The 19,616-nt window shown below is 38.5% G+C and overlaps 1 protein-coding gene across 7 annotated transcripts in view; it reads right to left on the minus strand.

The window, feature by feature from the left end:
• The window catches only part of akap9 (A kinase (PRKA) anchor protein 9), a 60,400-nt gene extending 42,566 nt beyond the window's left edge, over positions 1–17,834 (minus strand). For 6 of the 7 annotated variants that reach the window (XM_067499096.1, XM_067499112.1, XM_067499131.1 and 3 more), the window contains exons 1-8: positions 17,600–17,834; positions 9,929–10,201; positions 6,372–6,416; positions 5,406–5,468; positions 3,956–4,105; positions 3,636–3,791; positions 3,255–3,452; positions 271–3,138 (exon numbers count right to left, since the gene is read on the minus strand). In XM_067499096.1, the coding sequence (XP_067355197.1) occupies positions 271–3,138; positions 3,255–3,452; positions 3,636–3,791; positions 3,956–4,105; positions 5,406–5,468; positions 6,372–6,416; positions 9,929–10,201; positions 17,600–17,647 (3,801 nt within the window). In that variant the 5' untranslated portion in view covers positions 17,648–17,834. The remainder of the gene's footprint in view (positions 1–270; positions 3,139–3,254; positions 3,453–3,635; positions 3,792–3,955; positions 4,106–5,405; positions 5,469–6,371; positions 6,417–9,928; positions 10,202–17,599) is intronic. The other variant, XM_067499122.1, reaches the window with a different exon arrangement.
• Between the last annotated feature and the right edge of the window lie 1,782 nt (positions 17,835–19,616).

The raw sequence follows: 19,616 nt of genomic DNA on the forward strand, positions 1-19,616 counted from the left end.
AGGCAATTTGCAATCATCACTGAGAGTCAGTAGTAGCAAAACGTACAGTCCATGCATTTTTGATAAGGCTAATGACAATATCCAACATCCCAGCAACAACTCTGATTGTGATGCAAACAATTTTAAATATGATTTCTTCTAATACGCACAGTTTTTGTTAAGCTCTTCAGTCACCGAAACATGTAATTTAATCAGACCTTAAAAGGCAGAGAAAAGGCAGTGAGGCTGTTTTATTAAAGAGTGATGCAGTAGTTGCATCTGAATGCCTACCTGTTTGCTGATGGAGTCTCCGTCTCCGTTTCCCTGGTACCCGTCAGTGGAGTCCTCCTTGCCGGCCCTCTCTAGTGAACGTGATATAAGCTGGCTCTCCATCTGAGGTTGCATCTCCTGCTCTGCAGCACTTGTAGCTCTCTTTTTCTCTGCCTCTACGTCCTCTTCCTCCTCCCTTGATTTTTCCTCTCTGCTGTCTGAAAGAGAGGTGCCCAGTTTGCGCTCGTGCCTCAACCTCTGCCGTCTCTTGCGCCTGCTTGACCCTGAGGCTGTGGACTTCTGTGGGGACGATCGTCCTTCAACAGGTACCTCCCCCAAGGACTGGGCTGCTGCTGGAGATGGGGTTTGCGAAAGCCTGTGGAGCTCCACCATCTGTCGGATGTTGTCTCTCTCCTCTTCAGCTGCCCGTAAGTGGGACTGAAGAGCCTTTATCTCCCCTTGCAGAGATTGAATCTGAAGGTGATGATCCTTAAAAGAACAAACTGTCTCAGAAGCTTCTTCTTTATTGAGATTAGGTTTTCTTTGGTCATCACTCCTCTGCTCTCTCATGATCTCTTCCAGTTCTTTCCCTAGGCTTTCATTTTGGGTGATAACTTTCATGGTTTCTTGTCTTTCTTTCTTCAGCTCTTCTTCTAGTTGTTCGATTTTACTTGTTGTAAATGTCAGTTGCCCTGTAACTTCTGAAAGCCTCCCAGCCAGGATTTCCTTCTCGCTCAGTGTAACTTTAAGCTTCTCCATTAGCTCAGTAGCATCTTTTTCAAACACAGTTTTGTCGTGTTTTTCTGCATCCTCCTTTTTCACCGCCCTGCTGCTCTCCTCCAGCTTCCGGATCTCTGACTGAAAGCTGGCAATTTTTGCCTCAAACTCAAGCGTCTTCTTCAGTGTCCTCTCTTCTAACTGTGTCTTTGACTCAAAGAGACACGTGTACTCTTCCTTGAGCTCCTGATAGTTTATCTCAAAATTCTTTTCTGCAAAAGAGAAAGTAGTCTTTTGCTTTTCAATTTCTTCCCTAAGCTGATGTACTTGTTGCTGTATTTGATTGTTCTCTGCTGCTAGTGTCTTAATTTCCATAAGTTTTGAGTCCATCTCCTCCTTTAAAGTGTTATTAGATTGTATTAATCTATCCTTTTCTAAATCCTGCTCTTTACATTTATTTACCCACCATTGTTCTTTCTCTTTTGTCTCACATTCAAGCACCTCTGTCTTTTTCAGTAGTGTCTGAATTTTGTTTTCCATTTGAAGTCGCTCTTCTCCTCCCTTTCTCAGTTCCTCAAGCTCCACCTGAAGCCCTTGGAGCTGCTGGACAAGATCATCTGCTTTGGAGCTGTGTGAGGCTTGCTTTAGGTCTTTTTTAAGGCCAAGAATTTGATGCAAAAGCTCGTCTCGTTCAGTTGCAAATCCTGCCTTCTCCCTCTGTAGCAAAAGCAACTCTTCTTCATATCCAATTCGCATCTCATCCAACGCTCTCTCATGTTTGATTGCAGCTTCATTAAGAAGGTTCTCTGTCTTCAGGAAGCTCTCCCTCTGCAGCTCTTCTCGCAAATAGGTGAGTTCTTCCTCGTGGCTAAATAGAAGCTGAGTCCTCAGTCGTTCCAGTTCTGCTTCCTGTGACTCCGCCATGCGGTCAAGTACAGCATCTTTCTCCCTCTCCAGCATCTCCAACTTGATCTTGTAATTAATAATTTCTGATTCGTGTTTTGTTTCTGCCTCTTGTGCAGCTTCCTGAGCAGCTATTAACTCACATTTCAGATTCTCAATGGTCCCCTGGAGGCGCTGCAGTTCACCTTGTTGGCTTTCCTGACAGATAAGACCCTGGGAGACCAGTTCCACCTTTTCTTGAGCAGAACTAAGATCTCGAAAAAGATCCTCAACCTTGGCCTGCAGGATTACTTTCTCTTGGACAACTTGGTTTAGCTCATGTCTGGATTTATCATGCATTGCTTGGGTTTGCTTTAAAGTCTCCTTAAGCTCCATAATCTTAGCATTGAGAGAGTCAACTTCAACCGTGCTATTGGTGGAGCTCTGAGACAGTTCTGCTCTAAGAAGGTTGAGTTCAGCACAGTGTTGTTCAGTTATTTGCTCTACTTTCGCTGCATGTTGTAAATTAAGCTCCTGCTTCATCTGGACAATTTGTTGGCCGTACATCTCATCCAGCTCTGCCCTGAGAAGTTCCAGCTTCCTAGCGGTCTCTACCTGCATTTTTTGGATTGTATCATTCTCAGACAAGCTGCCCTGATGACAACGTTTCTGCAGGTCCTCTACTGTCCCCATGAGCTGCATAACTTCATTAGATGACATACGCTCTTTCTGCCTGGAAGCTGCGAGTTCACCTTTACAGTTTTCTAATGCCACTCGCACTTCTTCCAATTCTAATTTACAACTGTCCATTTCAGTCTTACACCTTTCAAAGTCAGACTTAAAGCTTTCCAACTCATCCAGGGACCTTTCAAGCTCTGACTCTTTCATGGTCATTCGCTGTTGGAGGTCATGCAGGCATTTTTCTGAGGACTCCAGCTCATCCTCAAGCTGCATAAGAGAGCAGTCACGTTCGGAAATTACTCTCTCTTGGTCTGCTATAATCTGATCTTTCTCATCTGACTGGTTTATAATATTCTCATCTGTTGCTCTTCCCACGTGAGCAAGCTCCTCTCTGAGTAAGCTCAGTGACCGCTCGTGTTCTGTGATTATTGCAGTTTGCTCAGAAATTAACAGATTTTTCTCTTTCAGTTTTTGTGCAAAAGACTCCTCGGCCGTTCTCAACTCTGTCACCAACTGCACTTGACTCTCAATAACTTTCTCCTTTTCCGCAACCAATAGGTCCTTTTCATTTATTCTATCTGCAAATAGTTCTTCTGATCTTCTCCCTGACTACAAAGAAAACAAAAGTGTTACACACACAACAGCAACATTGAGAACATAAGTCCCTCCTCTATCAGAGTAAATGCTTAAAATATATCAATATATCAAAATAGGCAAATACTCACCATCTCCATTTCACTGAGCTTGAGCTGCAGCTGACTGATGTGTTCCAGCTGCTCGCTACTTATCTCCCGATGCTTTCTAACCTCAACGTTCATTTCCTCCAACTGCTGTTGGTACTGGTTGAGCTGCTGCCTGGCCTGAAGAAGATCAGCTGCTGTGCTGCTGTGGCTGGAATTCCTCAGTGTCTCACCTGCCTGTAGCTGTGATTCATCAGATTGTATGGTAATAAGTATAAAGAACAATTTGTGATTAACAATATATACAAGTCTGCCCCCACATACAGATTAACTGCTAACTGGACAAAATGATAACAAGTGGTACTGTGAATTCAAAATTATGTAAAAGTCTAGGAAAGATACTTTAAATATCAGAACAGTTCCCACCTGCTGGAATTGAATTTGTAGTTTTTGGCTTTGTTCTGTCAGCTTCAAGAATTCTTTCATGATCTCGTCTTTCTCTTCACGAGCCTGCTGAAGGTTAGCTGTGAGCTGAGTGATAATGCCATCCCGTTGCTTTAGAGCAGCTTCAAAGTCCTGCAGCTATAAAGTAACACAGAATTTAGTAAAATAATTTATATTCAGCTTAGGTCATTAAAAAGCAGCAAAAACTAGATTTTTCAACACTGTGGTAATAAGAGATGTGGAAATACCCTGAGTAATTTCTCAGAAACTCAAAACTACAATCTGTAACCACCAAATTTTACCTGCTGTATTCCATCAGTACCAAACGCAGCCCTGATTTCCTCAAGCTCTCGACTCAGCTCCTCTACTGCCTGGGTTTTGGAGGCAAGTGCATCCTCCATATCCTGCATCGTCCCTCTTTTTGTCACCTGTGGCAGGGCCTCCACTTCCTCCTGAAAGGGAAATTATCAGTAAAAACTAGCATAGCATTTTTAAGTATTGAAGGACACGAGATGAGCCTTCAGGACTGCCCTTAGCACTTAGTCCCCACCCAAAAGCAATGGCAGTTAGATGCAAGAGCAATGAGCCAGATGACAAAATCTAGTAAATGTTATCAGCCATTGCTATTTAAAAAAATAGGTCAAAGAAAGGGTGGGCTCACTGTGGCCAAAACTGGCAATTAAGCAATTAAGACAAAGTCTGTCTAATGTATGTTATTCAATTCTTAATACAGTCAAAGCCAATATTTTTAGCATTATGCATATGGCTGACGATGAATTGACCTGGATGTTCTGACCGTTCTCATTCCGGAGGCATCAAAAAGCATTGCTTTCTTCAGTCCCTTCTACGTTACATGCTCACGCTTAAGATACCCATTTATAAATGCTAGGAGATTTCTGTGCAGTACAATGGAAAAACAACTATTTGAATGAGAATAAGTTGCACAATGTGAAAAATGCATAGAAATTACAAAAAGGTGACAGAAACCCTTTCTTACACTGTTATTAAGCCTCATCTTTAACACATGCTGATATTTGGAGAGCTGTGGAGTGCTGATTATTGGGGAAATAATTACCAGGTTTCATTCCACTCAAAGAAATAAAAATTCTCTTTCTCGTTTGAAAAATAAATGAAATATAAAATGTATATTGTTAGTAAGTTATGTCAGCACTGATATTTTAAACAAGTCTTCCTATAGATAATATTGATTTGGTTAATCCACTAATAATAATCCCTAACATCCCACTGTCTGTCTGCCTGCAGTCTACCCCTCATTTTGACCATCTCTATATTTGCTCCCTAACTATCTGCACTTTCTATCTTCTCTGTTGGAAACGCACCTCAGTCAAGAGAGCTACCCTTTGTGAAACACCTCATGTCTTCTCTCTTCTTCACCACTTCAAGGTCTTCTCCTTTCTCCTTGCATCATTTACCCTCCCTCGCTTTATTCTCCTCTATTATTGACAGATACTTAACACTTCTGAAATGTCACAAATCCTTACTAAAGTATTAAGTTGTTTGTGATTATAAATGGCAAATATGTAATAGGATATATATGTAAAAAAGTTTTTTCTCTTTGCCCCACATCACACCCATATGTAAATTGTGGAGTAAGTACAGCAGAAAACAGGCATGATTAGTGGGTTACAGAAAATCTTGCGGAAGATTAAATGTTAAGCAAATAGATTCCCATCCAGAAGCCAGTAGGTTTGCTAGCAAAGCCAAAAGAACTGCTTGATCAAATTACTGTACCCAAACAAAATCCTTCGAAGACATCATTAGATTGTCTGTCATCTCATCATGGCACCCGTTTACCTGTTAATTCAGTGAAACATTATCCTTATGCAAAACAAAAAAGCCGTCTGATGATTTGTATTATGTTTTTAAATGTTAGTTTCAAAAATCACATTTATGTTCTTATGCTTTTTCTTCATTTGGATTTCTCATCTACTCAGTCAATTGTTTTAATCTTTTAACCTGTCTTGACATTGGGCAACAACAAAAAGCAATTTAGGAAGAAAAGTTTAATTTCCTATGAACTTAAATCTTTTTAAAAAACCTATATGTTCTTTCTTGCACTTGCATCTCATTAAAAAGAAACACTTCTTCTCAAAGCACTTTGCTTTAATGTTTTCTCTTGTACCTCACTTGTAAGTCGCCTTGGATGAAAGAGTCTGCCAAATGAATGTAACAACTACATTATTTAAGTTCTGAGTTATCACTAGATTGCAGGCAGCTACTTTCTGTTTTTACTTTACTCAGAGTGAGTAGTCAGCACAGCTTAAGAATGGGAAATGGGAAAAGGTAATTATGCATCAGAGTCACATTTCAGCAATGTTATTACCTGTCATATTGTCTGACTCAGCAGGAAGTGATCTACTTTCTCCAATTCCCATCTACAGCACCATTTTCAACAATATTACAACAATATGATGCAGACATACTATTGGTCACAACCTATATAATGCTACAATGTTTTCCAAACAAATGTAAAACATAGGGGCAGAAGCCACATGCAATAGTCGTCAGTCCATAAAATTCTACAAAAACATCCTCAGGCAGTCTATAAACAGTCCCATCCAGAACTTAATAATTCTGATTTTCCAAAACTGAAAGTAAGCAGCAGGTGTGACCATAAATCCCCCATGACACAAACAATAACATCCCTATACAGAGATGCTTTAGTAATTATATATATTGCAAGAAAGGTCATCTCACCTCTGAGGAATAATCTTCAGCAGTTGTGGACACTTCACTCTCAGGCTGTAATAAAGAAAATAATTTTATCAATACTTCATATAAAACTAAAAAGGTTCAGGTTTCGTTCTTGTTTCTAACAATGTATTAGATTCAATTGCAGTATTTGCAATTTGGGGCCTTATCTATAGGGTTTATAACATTTTCTCTCAGTTACAATGGAGCATAAAATACACATACTAAAATGTTCAGTCTTAACAATTTGAAACTATGCCTGCCTTATGACCAGTTTCAAAAGGGTCTCTGCATTCAACTAAAGCTTTAAGCTGCTGCCATCACAGGAGCTACTTTCTTGTTCCCACAGACTAATAATGACTGTCATTACTGAGGTCATACGTTAAAACTGTTCGTGAGCCAGAAGAAAGTAGAAGAACATATATTTACTTCTACTGATTGCAAAATTGTAATCTCACCTAAACTGTGGCAATTTGCACGAAGAACAATGATATTGGTCATATAATAGGTGAAACTGTTCAAGATGGGGTTCGATAACCAGTTGGATTTTGGATCCAGTTTCCTGTTCCAAATTAGCCAGATTAACTGGGCTCTGATGCCAACACACTCTTTTATTAGCAAGGGGCACTGGAAATCAGACTAGTAGCAGTTATTTCGTTCATAGTTGGCTGTTGCTAGGAAAAATACACATTGACAGTATACAGTGTTTCAGAAACTTTTTATAATCATTTAATTGTGCTGCGCATCTCATTTTCAGGGTGTTGGTAGTTTATAGTATGTAAATATTACATGGGCTGAGGTTATAATGTGGTGCTATGCCTAACATCTTCAAGGTCAACTACACTATATGCTGAAAGGTAAACCTAAAAAGATTTGATAAGGGAATCTGTTTTCAGATGTGATACTAGATAGTCCTGAACCCTATTCCCAAACATTTTACTACATCCTCTTTGATAAGAGAGCGTGACAAAGTTTACTTGCTAATGTCTAAGAGGCACGAATGAGTCAGCAGACTTGCAATATATTTGCAATTATAATCTTATAAAAGACAAGAGAATAGAACATTTTGATGCGGTTGTGTTTCTACAGCAACCCCTGGTGATGCTGTTTAGAGAGAGCAGCATCTCCACACAATCTGACAAGAACAAAGCCCTATGAAAAATCAGTCTGAGATCAGAACAAAAAGTGTTGTGAGTAAAAAAGGGTGACAAGGAAAGTATTTAACACAACTTTAAGGAAGTTAAATAATATATCTATATAAATAATACATTAGTACTGCCCAGTACAATCTCTTAAAAATCAATATTTCAATTTGTCAGTAATACACGACACCATCGAAGGTACATAGCATAAAAAGAAATATCCTAGAGTCTTTTGTTTTTTGTCTTTAGAGAATTTGAGTGTTAGTCCCAAGGTAAAAAATGTATTGTCCAACAACACATTCATACATTCAATCAACCTTAACATCTCCTGAAAAGTGTTGCAAGGCCACAGGAATTGGTCATACAGACTGAAAAATATGAACCAGTGTGAAGGCAACTGTCTGTTTCCATGGCAACCTGTAGTTTTTATGGGCATGTACCGCATTAAACGTACAGGGAGTTCAGGGAACGAGTGGCTGCACAGTGCCAGTGAAAAGAGAGTGAGAGGGCTCAACTCGGAAAAACATGCGTAAGAGCCCTTAGGTCTCTGCATATTTCTGTTAGATGATTTCAGATGATGAAACAGCTTAAATTTTAATTAATTAATCAGGTTCTGTGTGTCTTAAAACACAAATTAATTGGAAGCTTGAAGGTTTCCTATGTTTGTTGAGCTTTTCTTACATATTATCAATTTTATTTTCAACGGCTTTTGTGAGGAAAAAACATTATTATCACAAGAACCAAGGCTTATAAGAGTTGTCACTGCATTTGTGAACATGAAATAATTTCACAGAATGGATAAACACTGAATTTTTCATACCTCTGTTATTAGGTTTCAAAGAGCACATTTGATGAAGGTGTCTCTAAGTGTTGTATTGCCCAAAGAAAGAGCTATGGTGCTAAAAGTTAAATCAAATCCCTCAGAAAAAAACTTTCTGTAATAAGAGACTTTAAAAATTATACCCAACATTCAGTGAATTTTTTCAAAATGGCCAGAAAGCAGCTCTGACAATCTGTTAAAACATGTTTATATATCTATCTCTGGGGTCCCAAGTATTTGTCAAATCTAGTTGTAAACATACAGTATATCTGCAGCATTTACATCCGTATGATGACTGCTATTAGCTTATTTCAGATAAAGTATATTATATGTCAGCTGTTAAAACTCTAGAAATATCAGCATCTAAAGATTTAGAGTCTCTTTGTAGATTGTTTACTAAAGAGCACGCGACAAATTACTTTAGCGTCGATATTTTATTATTAACCAAATTTAAGGGCTCTTTATAAATATCTTAGTTTGTGTTACACATTTGTACCAATATCACTGACCAATAGGTACGTAGGTTTTTACCCTCTCAAAAAATTGTAGCTATCTCAGTTTCTGTATTAACTCAGTGAAATTTCAACTGCATGCAGGCAGTATCTTAAACATACATCAATATCTTAAACATATTTAAAATTTCTCAAACTTTACCCTTGATGTAAAAACTAATGCACAACAATGATATAGTTATGCTAGAAAAAAACTAAAAGAAGGTAGGAAAGAAAATAATTGAGTTGACCAAAGCAGAAAAGCAGGAATTTCCGACAGAAAGTTTTATTAGTCAGTAATGCAACGCAAATAAAGCTGGAACTCTCTATGTGCACCAAGACTTTATTTAATAAACACTAAAATTCTGAAGGACCAAAGATAACACATATTTTTTTAAATGTATTCTTTGTTGCAGAACATTCTTACATCTCGGTGCTCTCAGTGGAAATGGTTGTCATAGCAGCTACAGCAACTCATCAAGCTTCAGGAGACGACAGAGACAAAAGCTGAAGATTTTTTTCTTTCGTAGATCTATGAATGGGCACGCATCTCTCAAAAGCTCATACATGCTTACAATAAAGATATAAAACCAGGGTAGTCTGTAAAGTGAAAGTGATCTGTAGCACTAAAAAGAAAAAGAAAGGGGCGGATAAAACATGTGCGTGGTCAGAAAAGGTTGCAGGATCAAAGGGGCAAGTTTTCCATAGTCTCTACGGAATGCTGCTTTTTCTCCATTTATTTTAGAGCCAAACATACTAGCCAATCAACTGATTACCACTATGTTAATTCGAAATAGCATTTGTCATTTTAATGAACAAAATTGACTGGTCCCAGCTTCTCAGTTGTAAATATTTGCTGGTTTTGTCAGTTTTGATTGATTATAAAGTAAATTTCTTTGAGTTTTGGGCGTTGACAATTTTCTCTACCAACATCTATTTTATATACTACACTACAAAAGGCTATGTGATTAAACCATTTTTGCAAATTCGCTAGCTTTCTTGGATCAAATCCATATAATTCATTAAAAAGAAACAGATTCAGTATGTGCCATTATTTCCAAAAATCCCTGTTGGCATTAATGAAATGTTAAAGGCAGTGTTAGTCTCTACCTCTATGGTGTAGGTCTGATCATGCTTGACAGTCTCGCCGGTCCGCAGTGTCCTTGCAAAGGTAAACTCTGTAGTGGGTGGGTCTTTATTTCGTTCTCTTGCTCCATCTCGTCCTCCACCGGATACCTCCTCCTCTCCCACAGATTGATCCGGCTCGACCTCCACCCTACCCTGCGAATCCCCCTCCGAGTCCTCTGTGGTCTTCCTTTTTTTCTTCTTTTTCGGTTTCTTCTGGGAGTCCGCGTAAGCCTTTCTCTGACGGTACTCAGCCAGCTGAACAGTAAAAAGAGAAAGCATGCAGTGTTAAAGAAAAAAAGAATCACTTTATACTTCATAGGTGGTCATTGGAAGCACTTAAAAGGCCAGATTTTAAATAATATTCTAGGTGACATTTCCAGTCGTGCTCTAGCTTCTATTCAGATTTTTGTTTTTCTGACTCTAATGCTCAGACTTAATGTAAAGAAAGATTTAACCCAATTCTCAACTTCATTAGTTTTCCTATCATAGTTAAAATGTTTTTGTCAAAGAAAAAAAACTCAACCTACTCTGAGACTACACAGTTTGGATAAACTCAAGCGAAACATTGTTTGCCCCCAAAAGGTGTCTTCCCTGTCCAGAGTAAATCCTCCCTCCCTGTATCCATATGACCTGACACATGGCTCTTGCTCTGCCAGGTGCTAATCCTGATTTAAAGGGATTACATTTTTAAACTATGTCAGCGATCTGTCTAAAATAGCCAATAACATGTTTAATTACTGTCACCCTTTTAAAAGTGTGCTTCTTTTCTTTACTCAGCTCCAAAGAACCATGACGGCTCTTGTTTTCTGTTAAGTATTTCAAACTACTAAATAGGGTATAGTTTATACTGTATATAGTTTTTTTCACTTTATTTTGCATTTTACTCTGAGGTATTTTGGGTAATGTTTTAGAGGTCTGTAATCTTCTAATAAGTTTTTTCCTGTTAAAATAAAATAGCATTTTGGGAAAACAAAGGGAAAATAAGAAACTCAATTTAAAAAGAAAATATTAATTTACTGTTTTAAAAAATTGGAAATTGCATTCCTCATATTTTGAGGTATATGCTGATTTCTGGCAATAAAAAGTAATTAATTACAATTAGAATTGTACTAATTGAACACTGTCCCTATTTCACCCTTAATTTCACCAAATGTTTGTAATTCTTTCAGGGAAACATCTGGGAAACCCATGTAGTGCATTTTTTTTAACACCTCCCACTTTTTCTTTCACAAACACCAGCTAATTTTGTACCATAAACAAAAAATAGGTATTTTACATCTAATCATTCCAAGGGAAATGATGAGACCAGCTACACAGCGTGGACACTCAGTAGTACTGATATCCATTATGTACAAGCAGCCAGTGATGGCAAATAGGTGGCAGAGCCAGTTCAGCAGAACGGACAGCAGGGCAGGTTCACACCACAGGTGCTGCATGGAATTCCATAGATATACAACACATATAGTTTCGCCAAGGATACTGCGCTAATGCCTAATCACCTGTCTGAACCTAAACTAGAGATTAATCCATCAATCATTCAATCAGCACACCTTTTATCATCAACTACTCTGATACGGAGCTTCTCATTTCTTTATTTTTGAGGAACAAAGATTTGCTGCTACAGTTTTTTTCAAATGAAAATACTTGCTACTTTTCATCATCACATCAGGTATTTTGAATGTCTGTCAGAAGAAAACCAGATTCAGAGGGTTACTTCCCTTTGCAAAAAAACTTTGTGTTATTTTATCATATATACAAAGTAAAGTATTAAATTTGAACAACACTTAAGGGACTGACACCAGCAAATTTTTGCATTAAAAATAATCAAAATTATTCTCCTATAGCAGTAATACATTAAGCACTTTTTCACAGGTCTTGTGTGGCGATGCTGTACAAAACATCAGAAGCTGAAACGACAGAGCCAGAGAGTGGGCTTCATGGTCACATCCCCCTCCTACAACACACAGCTTAAAAGCTCAAAAGGTTCTTGATCTGTGCCTGTGCACCTCCACACATGCTCCACTCCTCGCCCAAACATACCCACCTTTATTTTCTGAAAAGATTTACCATTCAAATACCAACGCAGAGAGTACAGAGAGATACAGATGAATGCCAGTCATTGTAAAACACAAAACAGTAAAGTGTGATAGGACGTGAAACTGCAAGCAAGAATCATTTGCCTCCACCCACAATGTAGGGACCCTTTGGTCGAGCTGCTTATCATAGCTGGCTGCCCTATTTGGCTGGGCAGAGCAGAGCAGTGGCTGAGCATATGGACTTCTGAGGCCTGCATAGCTCCATCACCATCTGGGAAACAGAGACTACGTAGGTGTATCACCATCTGCTGTCTGAAAACATTTACACAGGCATATTTTCACACAGCCTTTTATTTGTGTCTAATAGTAGCAGCCTAAACGCATCAACAATAATATCCAGTAAAGTGTATTTTTGTTTTCAGGTGAGATATTATTACAGCCGTTTATTGTTGGGTGTCTGGCTATTGTGAGCAGTGTTGTCATCAATAAGCAGGGTTTATCAACAACAATGCAGTATTGGATTTTTATATGACTTTGGAATAGATGTGATGAATTACCTTCATTTGTGAGGCATTGGAGCCGACTTATTAAATAAACATATTTTCCTAAATATTTTATCCATGTTTAGAAATTCTGTAATTATTCCCATCCTCCTGTGGCCACTGTGAAGATTGGCTACCAAACTAGGTATATTGTCACAAAATCCTTCTCTATATAAAAAGTGTTAAAATAAGACTGTAAATTTAGAGAACCTGACTCCCATCAGCAGATGAAATGTGAAATATGTCTTGTGTCATGGTGTAGTTTTGGGACAAGCATCATTTATTACAGTAAAGCTTAAAGATCTAAGCAAACTAACGTTAGGAAAATGTGTCACTAAATAAGTAGATATTTAACTGGAGTTCAGTAATTTAATGCTTTTACATTGCTACTCAAACTCTCCCAGATATCCAATGAAGCTTAGAGAGGAAGCTCCCAGCCCTGTCATGTGTTGATGACAGTGTGAGCAACGCCTGACTATTTGAAAGCCTAAATCCTGCACTTTACACACAAACAGTCCAGTTATTAAGTAAGAATGGATAATAAAACCAAAGCAAAAACAACTGAAGCGACATGTGCTCCATCTAGATCATCACCATTACAGCAGGTGACAGCTACAAACAAAAAGACAATGTAATGACTGTGAAACACATAAAGACAAAGGTTGCATCATCTGCACTGTAGACTATTTACGCTTGTAACACCGTTTTGACTGGTACATACAGTAGAGGCTGGTTTATCCCGTAGCAGCAACAATTGTCAGCATATCAGCAACACTGTGAAAACAAAAACAAAAAGGCACGAAGGCAAAGGCACTGTGCACTTTGCACAGAGGCAGGTTAACCAGTTGCTTATTTTGCAGCCGAACAACTCACTTCTTTTCTCTTTTTTTCACATGGAGTATGTGGGTGTTCTGCAGGTTGCTTAAATTACATTACACATTCCTTTGAATACCAATGTAGAAATTCTGGAAGACAACCATGACTTAACACTTCAAAACATGTTATTCTGTGCAAACCAGACTGGCATAAAAATTGTACTGCATAAATAAACAACTTAAGGTACTGGCAGTAAAGCTGTGATGAATTAGTTATTTTGGGTATCTAGCTCATGTGAAACCCTTTAAAAGGTACAATGCTGACAGCAACAGTACTGCATCAATTGGAAAAAAAAAGTATTTTTTTCCAATACCAAACAGGGGAAGGTTTTCTGAACTGCACAGAAGTTAGTTTTATTCATCCTCCAGACTGTAGCTAATTAAAACTGGGCAGCTGTTAGACTATCACATTCAATCAATCACCTGGCAATCCCTTGTAAAGCAACACAGCATGACATTGCCAGGATTTCAAATATATCAAGTGGTTTGTGGCTGAACTACCGAAACCACAAATGGCATTACCCTAAATTCTGTGTCAATTTATTAGCTACAGCAGCTGTGGTGATCATAGTCCATCCATCACAAAGAGCAATGCAGGCTATGCCCATGATTAGTCATCTGCAGGATTAACTATAAGGCCTAAGCTAAGTAGATCAACTTGTACCTTCAGTACAGTGACCTTTAGGATATCTGGAAATCCTGACAAAACCTACTTGTATACTGTGGAGTTCTAAGCCAGACTGTCTCACTGTCTTGTTAAAAATAGCTTAGGTGTCTCCAATTTGAGCCGAAATGTTAGGCAATAATATACTCCAACTTAAACTCATGTTAACAAATTATCATAATACCAGATGCTACTGAAACTTCAAACACCTTTTTTATCAGTGAACAGTAGACTCTCTTGAGAAGCAGAGAAACAAATAAGCGTGTCGTCCGCCATGGGATGATATCTGCATCCCTGGGGCCAAATGAAACAAACACTGCAGTGTTTTTCCTCCAAGTCAAACTGTATCACTTTAAAATGCTGAAGCAACAAATGGCCTGGCACATGTTAGTGTCTTAGTTTTCATTAAAATTTAGTGCTGCTCAACATTCTGAGCTTGATGGAGTGATGGGACTGAACTACAGACAAAAAGTTAAACACATAAAATATATGTCATGCCCCTATATGCCACTCACAGTAACATTTACTGAAGCTTTTTTTTTTGCTGAAGCTTTTGCCAAGTTTGGGTTTATACAGTGTGCACCCTCAATTGAACCAAAAGCTGCAAAATGTGGTCTACAGTATTTGTGTCTGCAGGTTTCTTTGACCTAAAATAAAATCTTACACCATTTTCACCTCATCATCACAGCAAAGGGTGCTTTTTGAGAGCACAGAATGAAACTCAAAGGTGTATCTACTATGTAACTAGAGTCAGGTCTTGCTCCAGTAACTCCATAATGCCAGTAACGTCAATATGTTTTTCCACTGAGAAAATTATAAATCATCTGCAACTAATGGCTTGGAACAAAAGCCTGCCAGCACCAGCCCATCATTTACACTTTGTCCATTCTCTGAAGAGACTCATTAAGATCATGTTTGGGACAATTATCATTTCATGACATCAATTTGAAACCTTGTCATAACTGAAACAGATGCACCAACCACTTAGATGATGAATGCTTTCCACTAGTACTCTTTGTGGCAAATACACCATTCTGATTTACACTCATACTTTATTTCCTATATTCTACTGGTAGTTTAAATGTTTGTTAATATAGTTTGGGATTCAAGAAGCCGTGAATAACATCAAGTCTGAGTCGGGGAGGCTACTGGAACAAGGGGTATTGTGCCCTGGATGTCTCCACTAACCATTATCATTGTTTTGTGTTTTGAGCAGACCAAACAGCTGACTCTGGCAAGGACAAAGGCAGCGGTGTGTGTATATACGTGAATAATACCTGGTGTACATTGATCAAGACTGTAGAACGCTTTTGCTCCTCAGACCTGGAGTTTTCAACTCTTAAATGCAGGCCCTTTTACCTACAGAGAGAGTTCAATGATGTGTTTCTGACCACTGTTTACATCGTACTGCAGGCTGATGCTAAGTTAGCGCTTGTTAAACCCCACAGCCTTACACACATGCTTCAGAATACTCACCCAGACAGTGCGTTTCTAATAGCAGGGGACTTTAACCATACCAACCTTAAGATTGTTTTCCCAAAATTCCTACAAAGATTTAATAACTGACAGCGAGGGCCGAACAGAGGAAAGGCATCAAGAAGGCAAAGCACTGCTACACGAAGCACATTGAGGAGTACTTCAACAACTCAGACTCCCAACACATGTGGTAGGGTATCAGAACCATCACAGCCTATGTGGGAAACAACACCATCCCAACACACACAGCAAGCTTATTTCTCCGTGACGAAAGCACGACTCCCACAACAACTGCTGGTGAACTTCTACAGGCCAGTCATTGCGTCTGTCATCGCCTACTGCATCACAGTATGGTCTACTGTGGAAAACAGTCTCTCCAGCCAATTAATAAAACTGCAGAGAGATCTGCAGCTCCCAGCTCGTCAGTTTGGAGGACATCTTCAGAGCACGGTGCACCCCGAAGGCCATGGGCTCACACCCGAGTCACAAGATGTTCATCCTCGTCCCGTCTAGCAAATGTTACAGGACACTTCATTTACACACAACAAGACTGAAAAACAGCTTCTACAACAGAGCTGTTGCACTCTTGAACACTACGGTTACAACCTCCCACACACACATAACAGGACAAATGTGCAATAAATACTCTGCAATATATGCAAAGCATACTTGAGCGACATATACTATGCAATATATAACTTGTATGACATACTCTCTGTTTAATATCACTGAATCATTTCCTTAGCAAAGTATTATACACCGGCGATGACTAGAGAGATGTAAATAGTATTTGCTATTTATTGTAATTGTTTATGTGCTATTACAGGATTTGATTCTACATATACAATGACAATAAGGATCATATCTATTCAGTAAAATATCTTGTTAATTTTCTCCCCTGCATGTGAGGACGTGATGAAATTATTCTGTGTAGAAACAAGCCATGAAATCTTGATGCAGCACAAAGGGACCTTTTATAAAATGAAATGCCAAAGCCATAACCAGCGAAATAGTCTTTCTTATTGTCTCTCCCACTGAACAAACCTAAAATCCAGAACACCGGGATTGCTACAAAATCCGAAGTGACAAAATGACACCCAACACACAAAAGAGGTGGATGTGGAAAAAATTCTCAGCGTCTATACTGAGTAAACACACTTTGCAATGAACAGTTGTTACTTTTGTTTTGGGACAAAGATAAATATATTAATTGTACAATGACTAGGTTGCTCCATTTGTTGCCAATATATAATTCTCTGTTACACAGATGCAATCTTATCCAATTAGTCACATGAGGTGTACACACAACCAAGCTTCAACAGATGTTTGGTGTGCTGTTTAGGCTTCCTTGCAGGTATCTTATTGACGAATTAACAAGAAAAGCTGCAATACTTCATAAGGCAAAGCTTAAGTGCATGGCTCAGACAGAGGAGTATTAACTTCATTATCATAAGAGATATCACACATTACTGAGACATAACAACGAAGACACAGACACTGATGCTGATTAATAAACCAAAATTAGGTCTGCCATTATCCTTTTTAGGAGAGTTGTTTTGTATGGGTTACTGAATGGGTGGGAGATGTCCTGACCTATTTGCTAATGCTGCTAAGTTAATAAAGCCAATGTACCAAAAGTTTGATATATGGGGCAATATTCGCTGTAGCTAGTGGGGATGTGTCCTGTAAATCCTGTTACACCAGCCTGTCAACCTCACTTTAGAAGGCGTTTGTCAGCCTTTGATGATGATGGGACTGCTCGCCTTCCGGCTGATAAGTTAGCATAACCTGCAAGCTCCTACAGACTAGTTAAAAAACAGTAAAAGGAAACAGAGGAGGAAGATTTCAGAGATGCAGCATGACAAAGGCGTCTGTGTGGCTAACGGTAGCTATGCTAAACCCCCGGCTGTCAGCGTAGGGCGCATGTTTGCTGGGACTGACAGCTGGGGGAGGGGGTCAAAAACAGCTGACAGACTTAGCCGACAACATTATCTTACTAGTTTACAGCCTTGACAGCAGTGTTAGTGACTTGTGCTAACACCGCAAAATGAGAAACCTACCTTTGCTTTGCCGGCCTCCAGCTTCTTTTGCCTCTCCTCGTCTTCCATCACCGCTGTCCCTGTGGCTAAAACAAGACGGAAACTGCTTCATACGAAATATCCGCTACACAAATCTCGAAGCCAACAGTTGAATATATCTTTACTGGCTTCCACAGACTTCCAGTCGCCTTTACTAGGTGCTGTCTCCTTGCTGATAGCCCGCCGCCATGTTTTCCACGTAAACATGAGACCCAAAGATGATGACGTTTGGTAGGTGCCTTTAGGGCCACGCCCCCCAGCATTCCACTAGTGGTGCGTTCAGGGTGCTATCAGACATGTCGTAATTACTTATATCCAAATAAGCATTACAAGGACAACATTACAGTTTTGATCAGTGGCAAAAAGGTAAGGAAGAGTAGTGGCATGTAAAATACCCCGCCATAATTAAACGTCCTGCATTTAGGTTCGGAAAGTTTTCAAGTCTAGTTAAAAGCAATCTTATAAGATTCATTCAATATTTTTTCTAACCGTTCCTCCATATGGCCTTTTCAAGATCCCGTTCTAATATACAGTCACCTATCTATCTATCTATCTATCTATCTATCTATCTATCTATCTATCTATCTATCTATCTATCAAAATTGGGTAGATTTTGTCTCCTATGTATTTAAAGCAAATTAAGAAGATATTTTTAATGTCCATATATATAAAACGGAAAAATTACACCACCAAAGCTGAGGGGGTCAAAGGATGATTAATGGAAGTGAAAATAAGAAAAGTTTTGATAGACAAATCTGTTTTCAGTTGTTGGACTTTATTATAAGCTTTGCCTTTTTAGAGAGTTTTGAGAGTTTTTACTTCTTTAGACCTCAAAATTATTCTTTGACTAAAACTATTGGGAACGTACATTAAATAACAGTTGTCACAGCCTAAAAGCAGCAGCTAAACACATGTTAAAATAATTCAGTTTCTTAGTGCACAAGAATTTTTCTAATAATTATAATTGGTGTATGAATATATTCCATGGTACCACTTCACATGAACCTGAAATCAACTAAAATGTCTGCTTTCAATGTCAGTTTCTATGGTAACAGGAGGAAAGGTTCCCAGTGCTGTCCCAGTAGAGAGGCTTCTTTTTTAACACTCAGTATTTTCATTTCAAAGCTGTATTTTCTCCTAATAAAGACTTCACCCATCACCTCATATTTTATATCTGACTGGGTCATTCTGTGGACTTATCAAAGAATAGTGGATGTTTCACATTAAAGAGGACATGTTTGAGCTATCTTGGCTGAATGGGACAGCAGGTAACCCGAGAGACTGGCATCAGTTTCTTGGGCAGATAAGAGTGATTAAAGAAAGCATGGCCAACATTTTACTAGAATATAGTTTACAAATATTTAACACAGCATATTGCGAGGCATTGTCACTTATTGTGAAACGAAGTTTAATCTTATATCTTTTTTACTGGGTGCAGACTTTTTCAGGCTATAGTTTAGAGAATACAGCAGTGACAACCCAACCTGACTCTCAGACCGAGTTGTCATTTTTGTTTCACTTTTATGTGCAACAAATGGGCGATTTGGGTCGCAATTCACAACCAGTGGAGTGATAATTGGAACCTAAGTATGAATCTTCAAAAATCCAATGTCATTCTTTTTGGCTAGAAACAAAATGAGATGAATTGTTTATGTAATAATTCCCATCAGCCTTCTTTGTTACTAAAAAATATTTCAGATTTAATTTTCTATCAATTGCAACATGATTAGAGATAGTATTCTGTTAGATCAGCTCTTTTACTTTTACTATAATTGTATACTAATATTTTGTGGGTTTGTATGATGTAAAGTACTTGTTAAAAACTTTCAGATTCAAAGAACTAAAAAATAGTTGGTGCTTAGTATTAGTCACAGTGCTCGTAATATAGCAGTTAATGTCTAAACATAATTATGCTAAAGGGCTCTCATAGGCCACAATCTTCTTACCTCATAAAAAACACACTGGATCCACAAGTTCCCAAAACTTTAAAGTTTCTTTT

Source organism: Channa argus, chromosome 1, assembly GCF_033026475.1.
Source record: "Channa argus isolate prfri chromosome 1, Channa argus male v1.0, whole genome shotgun sequence".
NCBI classification, from domain to species: Eukaryota; Metazoa; Chordata; class Actinopteri; order Anabantiformes; family Channidae; genus Channa; species Channa argus.